This window comes from Dreissena polymorpha, chromosome 6 (assembly GCF_020536995.1).
Source record: "Dreissena polymorpha isolate Duluth1 chromosome 6, UMN_Dpol_1.0, whole genome shotgun sequence".
Classification (NCBI taxonomy): domain Eukaryota; kingdom Metazoa; phylum Mollusca; class Bivalvia; order Myida; family Dreissenidae; genus Dreissena; species Dreissena polymorpha.
This window is the reverse complement of record NC_068360.1, coordinates 88,897,468-88,905,757: the sequence shown is the minus strand read 5'-3', so window position 1 is coordinate 88,905,757 and position 8,290 is coordinate 88,897,468. Positions and strand designations below refer to the sequence as shown.

The 8,290-nt window shown below is 40.5% G+C and overlaps 1 protein-coding gene across 1 annotated transcript; it reads left to right on the top strand.

The window, feature by feature from the left end:
• The first annotated feature begins 3,320 nt into the window (after positions 1-3,320).
• On the top strand, positions 3,321-6,713 carry LOC127835885 (uncharacterized). The gene has a single exon (XM_052362309.1). It carries the CDS (start codon positions 3,321-3,323, stop codon positions 6,711-6,713), a length of 3,393 nt encoding a protein of 1,130 aa, XP_052218269.1.
• The last annotated feature ends 1,577 nt before the right edge of the window (positions 6,714-8,290 follow it).

Below are 8,290 nucleotides of genomic sequence, written 5' to 3'. Positions count from 1 at the left end.
CGAAGCGTTTGGAAAACTGAGCCAACGTGGCACATCAATAACAGTATCATTATTGTCACTGATGGCTGCGTGACGTTGTTCGACAGTATCGATAGATCGGTGGCCAATACTACTAGTATAATACGCGTCGACATGCCAATGATAAAGGCGCCTTTTAAACAGCACATCATTTGAAATTGAATTTTAGTTCTATAAATGTTTTATTTTGAAATCCGTAATGCATATTTTTAACCATTAAAGTTTTTGCTTAAACTGACAATAATTCATAGCATCAATATTTTTTTACTTTTAATTGATCTTTTATATCGCATATCGACAATATATTGACAATTTAATGGAATTTACTCTTTAAAATATTCAATTACATCGCCTTTTTAATTGGAGTACTATATCTTCCATTTTTTAAGATTTTAAGTAATTCATATTTATGATAGTGACGTAAATATTTCCATATGCGCATACATCGATGCGAGACATCGACAAGGCCTTTTGAATACGGATGTGATGAAAAATGACACTCGTATTACGAATATTCATTTATAAGTATGACATCCTGAATACTTCTTCTATTTCTATACGATGAATAAATAAAAGTTAATGATGCAAAATGTATAGCTCTTTATATACGTGTCATAATATTCAGCTGAAAGAACTAATTAAATAATTTAAGTTGTGTAAAATTCACAGTCAGACGTATAAATACTGTTCACTTGCACACAATTAGGTGATATATAGTACATATCAATGCTGAAAAAAAATTAATTAATGTTAAAGGGTGTTTCGCAAATCATTCTGTGAAACTGATATTTTTGTACGGTGAAATAGCGCGATGTTCGGTTTCCATTTAACCACAGTGAGCCATATTATAGGTATTGTATATGTTATAAAATGCTTATCAACCACAGTGACAACGGGGGAATGCTTTAACGTGTAAACATGTAAAAAGTACTCATTACATTATTGTACAAGTATGCATACTTTGACAGTTGAAATGAAACAATTAACACTCTGTAAGCTGAGGTATAAGAAAACAATGTGGGTAGACAACGAGTTAAATTATTGCGACGTCAACCTTTGTGGTGTGCCTATTGGCAATTTAAAATTATGGCGGACAAATAGTTTATAATATAGTATAATATAATTTCAACCCGATCGTTTTCTTGTCATTTCAATAAAACATTGTATACCCCATTTATACTCGCAATCGTAAATATATATTAATATAAAGTATTTTAGATCAAACAAGTACCTTCATATTTGTGCTTGACCGTAGCATTGTTGCGGCAAAGCTTGAACCAATGTTGGGCTTAATGTCGTGTTGTTGGTATCGTTTGTTCTATATAGGCAACTGGTAACTTGCCATTATTAAAGAGCAGACGCAACATGACGATTTATATTTGTAGTTACAGTATTTCCTGCCAAAAAGCTCACATATTCACACGTCGTTTATTTACAATCGTATGTCTGAGATCAATCGAACAGTGTTAATTTAAGACATATATTCTATATGATGTATTACACCACATCCGTTTTTATCTTTGAACGTCTGCATAACATAAAAACAAAACTATTAGATGCCGTAGGATTTCAAAGCTATGTAAATTATTCCTCCATAAAAGAATATTGTTAAAACATGTTTTATCAAGTTGTGTAATCGCGCTTTTAAACAATATCAGCAATAGTGGTAATACAAATTGCAACCTCTCTGTGATACCTGATTTGATCATGTTTTATAACAAGTTTAAATGAGCCGACCTGAATGTATGTGACATAGTGTTGCTAAGCACGCCAATTTCAACGAACTTGTATTTTCCCTTAATGGAAGTTTTTTCTGCAAATACCTGCATGTATCATCGTAAAATAGCATAAATTCGCTTTCGAAATGTAATATGAGTGGGCAACATGTCACATTCTTACGCGTTGTCACGTCACTCAATTTATAAATTATATGTAAACGCTTTTTGCATTGAGATATTTGTTCAAGAATGTCTTTCGAACACTTTATCTATAAGAGGATTGTGTTGGTGAGCGTCATTGAACGTGAATATTATCTATCAGGTAGCAATAGTTATCATAAACCCTCTTTCGTCAATACAAGGAAAAAAATACTTGAATCCTTAACGAATTTACATTTCAGATCATGTACTTAAAAATGAAAATAACGTGTCACAAAACACTTAAAAGTCGTTGAAAATAAACTAAACAGTGATTAATGCTTAGAATGACTGATACGTTATGGCGCATGTAGAACTTGTTCAATCATTGTTGAATGGACTGAGATATTATAGTGCTTTTCTCCGTTCATCTTCGATTTCAGTGATTTCAATGAAATTATGATAAGATAAACGATATCCATGGGTCTAATAAATTGACAAAAAGTATTTTAAATAGACATGTGTGATGCCATTTAGTAACATAATGCGCCATTACCAAGGAACTAATGATGTTTATGATTTTGTTGACGCGCTGGTCAGTTTTGTTAGCTTTTATTCATATATATGAGGTAAACATTCACATGAAACAACTTCATATCCTTATGTCAACTGCATGTAGTAAAATATTCCTATAGATACAAAGTTTTCATTCAGTAACTTCAAATAAGATAAACATATTGTGCTGAAATGTTATGTGAAGGTAGGTGGCAGGCTTTTCTAGTGAAGGTTTGCTTTTATGCCATTTGGGTCATTGTCATTGTAACTAAACATTTATGAATGGTTTCGGCTCAGAAATTTTGAGTTTCGATAGAGGTAGCATCATGTATTTTATGTGTGTATGTAATCTAGCATTCAGAACTTGCTTCACACTTAAATAAAGTTTGACTGAATTGATTGGAAAACATGTGAAAATTTGGTTTATTGGCATGTTCTCGTTTGTTGCATTTGTTGTTTTCATTTATAAATTGTATACATATACTTCATAACTATATCATATATTGAACTTCAAATTTGTCTTTGATGTCATTGTATCAGGGGCTGATTTCTTCATTATACTATTGGTTACCAGTGACTTTCAGGAATAGGCTGAATGACAACCGAGAAAGACCGGTGACGCTGGATAGACAGCTGACATCTAGGAATAGACTAGTGTTCGGTGTGCAGCGGGTTGGCAGCTCGCTGTACTGTCTCTGTGAAGAGACAACCATCAGAATTGCTACATATGACAGACAGAAACAATACCCCCAGGGCCTTCCGAGAGGGGGGGAGGATGAAGGGCCCAATAGGACGGATTCAGCGGAAACGACACGGCGAGAATTAAGGACTTTGACTAGGGATCAAACGGTCGTATGTCAGTGTGGGAAAGTTTGTAAAAACTATCGAGGGATGAAGATCCATCAAGGGAAGAGCGGTTGTCGGTTGGAGGGAAAGCCGAAGCATCGTGCAGGTGTTCCTGGTGAAACGAGGGAGATAGCCAGTCTGGTTGCCAACCACAGTACTGGTGGTCTCTCAGCTCCGGTTTTTGCTGTAACTGATGACAATTCTGAAGCTGAGGTGACTCAATCACTTGATGAGCTTTTTGGAGAGCAGGGGACCATACCAAGTATGACCCCTACAGAGCAGGGAGATGGAAGTGCAGAAGAATCACCATTGCATCCAAGCCCAGAAGAACTTGCCTTCCCAGATTCTTGGTGCACACCACCCGCTGCAGGAAGGAAAAAGGACAAGACCGTCCTTAGCAGGGAGAGAACACAACCGACTTCTGAAGAAAGAAGATCCAAGATCGCCTGGCCAGCTATGAACAACAGTGGATGGTCATCGTTTGATGAGGATTTGGACCAAGTACTTCAGACAGCATTGACAGGATCAGTCGATAGGAAGCTTAAAGCATTACCTTCGATCACCTACGCCTTAGGGAAGGAGAGATTTGGACTGGAGCAGAAAGCAAACCTCTCGAGACCGCCGCAGGTTCCAAACAGAAGACTCTGTGAAATAAAAAAGCTCCGAGCAGAACTGCGATCCCTAAGGAAACGCTACAAACAGTCAAGCGAGGTTGAGAAGAAGGGAATAGTTAAACTAAGAGAAGAGGTTAGATCAAGGCTGAGGACACTAACAAACGCAGAGAGGCTCAGGCGGAAAAGGAGGGATAGAGCAAAGAAGAGAAAAGTCTTCGTTAGTGACCCCTACAGGTTCACAAAGAACTTGCTAAGTGGAGAGAAGTCTGGGAAACTTGAAAGCAGTCAAGAGGATGTAGAAACCTTTATGAGGGAGGCGCACTCCGACCCACTAAGAGAGAAACCCCTTGGAGAGTGCAGTAGAATCCTACCGGTCAATGACCCAGACTGTCCATTGAACATGAAAGAACCCACTTGGAAGGAGATCAACGAAGTGGTCAAGAAAGCTCGCTCTTGCTCTGCACCAGGCCCAAGTGGCATACCATACAAGGTTTACAAGAAATGTCCAAAACTTCTCCGAAGACTGTGGTCACTCCTGCGAACTGTTTGGCGAAAAGGTACTGTTCCGTCATGTTGGCAAAGTGCAGAAGGATGTCTGGCACCGAAGGAGAAGAACTCCAAGACCATCAACCAGTTTCGCACCATCTCGTTGTTGAGTGTGGAAGGGAAGATTTTCTTTTCAATCCTAGCTAAGCGATTGACGACATACATGTTGGAGAATGAGTATGTGGATATCTCTGTGCAGAAAGGTGGGATCCCAGGATTCTCAGGGTGTGTTGAGCACACCAGCGCACTCACTCAGCTACTTCATGAAGCTAGAATCGACCACAAAAACCTCACAGTGGTATGGCTAGACCTTGCCAACGCATACGGCTCAATTCCACACAAGCTTATTGAGACAGCTCTTCGACACTACCACATTCCAGACAGTGCAAGAAATCTCATTATGAACTACTTCAACGGTATCAACTTGAGATTCTCTAGCAACACGTTCACTACAAATTGGTTACAACTGGAGAAGGGGATTGTTACGGGATGTACTATCTCGGTGATACTGTTCGTGATGGGCATGAATATGATCATCAAGGCAGCGGAGAGAGAGTCAAGAGGGCCCAAAACAAACACAGGAATTCGTCTACCATCCAACAGGGGATTTATGGATGACATGACTGTCACCACTGAAACCCACATACAGGCTAGATGGATTCTGGCGGCCCTTGATGAAACAGCAACGTGGGCAAGAATGAGGTTCAAGCCGGGGAAGTCGAGAAGCTTAGTGGTTAGGAAGGGAAAGGTGACAAGCCAGTTCAAACTGTGTATCCAGGGAGAAGAGATTCCCTCCCTAGAGGACAAATCGATTAAATGCCTAGGGAAATGGTTTGATTCCTCACTGAGAGACACGCATTGCCAGGACATGTTCAAACAGCAGGTAGCTGAGGGTTTGCAGAGAATAGACAAGTCGGAACTCCCAGGGAAGTTCAAAGCATGGGTCTTTCAACACGGTCTCCTGCCAAGAGTGATGTGGCCACTCATGGTCAATGATGTCCCTATCAGCACCGTCGAGAAGCTAGAGCAGAAGATCAGCAAGCACCTGAGAAAGTGGTTAGGCCTACCGCCATCCTTCACCAACATTGGACTGTATGGCCGATCAACAAAGCTCCAGATGCCAATCAGCTCTCTAGTAGAGGAGTTTAAAGTAGCAAAAGCACGTCTTATGCTAACCCTCAGAGACTCTGAAGATGGGAAAGTCAGCAATGCAGGAATTCAGGTTAGGACAGGGAGAAAGTGGTCAGTGAGCAAAGCTGTAGACTCTGCAGAGAGCAGTCTAAAGCACAAGGATGTTGTGGGATCTATCAACGTGGGAAGAGAAGGACTTGGCACCAGACAGACTCAAAGGTGGGAAAAAGCAGGGAAAAGAGAAAGGAGAGACCTGGTGCAGAGAGAAATCAGAAACGCAGAAGAGCAAGCTAGGTCAGCCAGGTCGGTCCAGCTTGGACCGCAAGGGGATTGGACGAAGTGGAGTACACCAGAGAGGAAGCTCACGTGGCAAGAACTGTGGACATATGAACCACTTCAGCTAAGTTTCCTCCTGCGGGCAGTATACGACATGCTTCCAACCCCCGCAAATCTTCATCGATGGAAGCTGACAGAAGACCCCACTTGTTCTTTGTGTGGGAGTATAGGAACGTTGCGGCACATTCTGTCATCGTGTCCAACAGCCCTTGCACAAGGGCGCTACAGGTGGCGCCATGACCAAGTTCTAAGAATGTTGGCCGACGCCCTAGAAAGAGAGCGGAAGAGGGATAGACCCCGGAAGAAATTAGGACCCCAATTCATCAGCTTCGTCAAGGAGGGTACAACAAAGCCCACCGCCACAATCAGTTCCAGATCATGTATTCTGCAAGATGCAAACGACTGGGAGATGCGCGCAGACCTAAGGAAGAAACTAGTTTTTCCCGAGGAAGTAGCCCATACAACTCTCAGACCCGACATAGTGTTATGGTCAAAGGCGGCAAAGCGGGTGATCCTTGTAGAGCTAACTGTGCCATGGGAGGAGAGGATCGAGGAGGCCTATGAGCTGAAGAAAGCCAAATACCAGGATCTGGCAGATGTATGCAGAGAAAGAGGCTGGAAGACATGGATCTTTCCAGTGGAAGTTGGATGCAGAGGATTTCCATCACAGTCGGTGTGGAAGATGTTTGGAGCACTGGGCGCAGAAGGAAGAGTCAGGAAGACTACAATCCACGCCCTGGGCAAGGCAGCTGAACAGGCATCAAGTTGGCTCTGGTTAAGACGCAGCGAACCAAATTGGCAGCCATCGTAGACGAGGTAGTGATTGGCCATCACTACCTGCCCCGCCACCTTGAGGTTGTACCGAGCATAATGGGGCGAAACAACCTATTACAGGTGGAGCTTGGCTGATGACGTCTACGTTCAGCAGTTTAAACTGTATTATCACATTAAAGCGAAAGAAAGGTTTAATGAGACAGGTATTGTTATAATCCAGATAAGTCGAACAGGGAAATAACGCCATTTATTATACCACTTGTGCACAAATATATTGGCGACGCTGACGTGATATTTTTTATTGTTATCGGATACCCCATCTACTTTGGGAAAATAAGCGTTCTGTTTACATATTTTGGATTAAAACGTTACATGCCCTCAGTCCTGAAAGAATAAGACAACAGGACGTGACGTAAAGGACTCAGCGTCGACACACAATGAGAAGAACATGCCTACCGCGTGATTAAGTATAATTTGGTGCACGCTGTGACTTACCTGTGTCGTCTATAAATCTCGGTGCTATGGAAACACAGGAAACACATGTTAAAACTTCTCCAAGGTAAAAAAGAGGGACTGTTAGTGTTTTCCGTGACGAAAGTGATTTGTAAAACATGTGTTATAACATGATCACAATCAGTAAATTGTCTTATAGATATGACTACAACATATCTTCGCTGTTGTTCTCAAACCTCGTACCTAAAAAATGCCAACTTTTCAGGAGAGAGAAAAAACCGTCACATTTTTATAACGATGTTTTAGAAAGTGAAATTCTGTATATAAAAAAACACACAAACAAATAAAGCTGCAAAATACGGTATAAGCCGTAGACGCGTAAGTCATAATGTTAAGTCATACTGATATTCAGAAATGGTAGCTACAATATTTCGTCACCACAGTTTTGTCATTTCTATGAGATACGACAATTAATCCTGATAGGAAAACCTCATGCTGCAAATATAAAAACGTTTTTTGTCAAATTTGTCCAAACGAATTGGTTTACCTATATGTGATATGACGTGGCAATAATCGCTAAGACTTTTCGCCCGACAAAAAAAAAACAAACAAATAAGCTACAACATTTCGTCATGTGGCTTTTTCAAGGGTTCTGATTGGCGTAGAGGTCCGAGATATAGCCCAAAACACGCGAGATACTTCATATATTTCGAAAAGACGGGGGAAAATGGAAATTTTGGAACTACGAGGTTTGAGAACGACATAATTATAAGAACCGGTATATATAAAATATACCTTTTGATTAAGCTATCTAAGATTCTTAAATGGCTGAGGGACAAAATTAAATATCGAACGTTTACGTTCTTTTATTAGATGTTATGCGCAAATCCTGCCATTTAGAATAAGAAAAATAAACCGTTCAACTCTATCTCAGTATTACATAATACCGATTATCTATGCATCGCTGTTCAAAGCGTCTTCTAACACGAGTTAAATTATTACTAGTCTTCAAGGTTTTCGCTTCGTTGCAAACGAAGGCCTCTACCATAAATAGAAATTCAGTATTAAAACTGGTTTCCCAACCATTAAAGCTTCATGTGTATGATGTTTCGCAGTAAAACATCATATTGAGGTTGTCATAAGTCAAGGACACAATTTCAT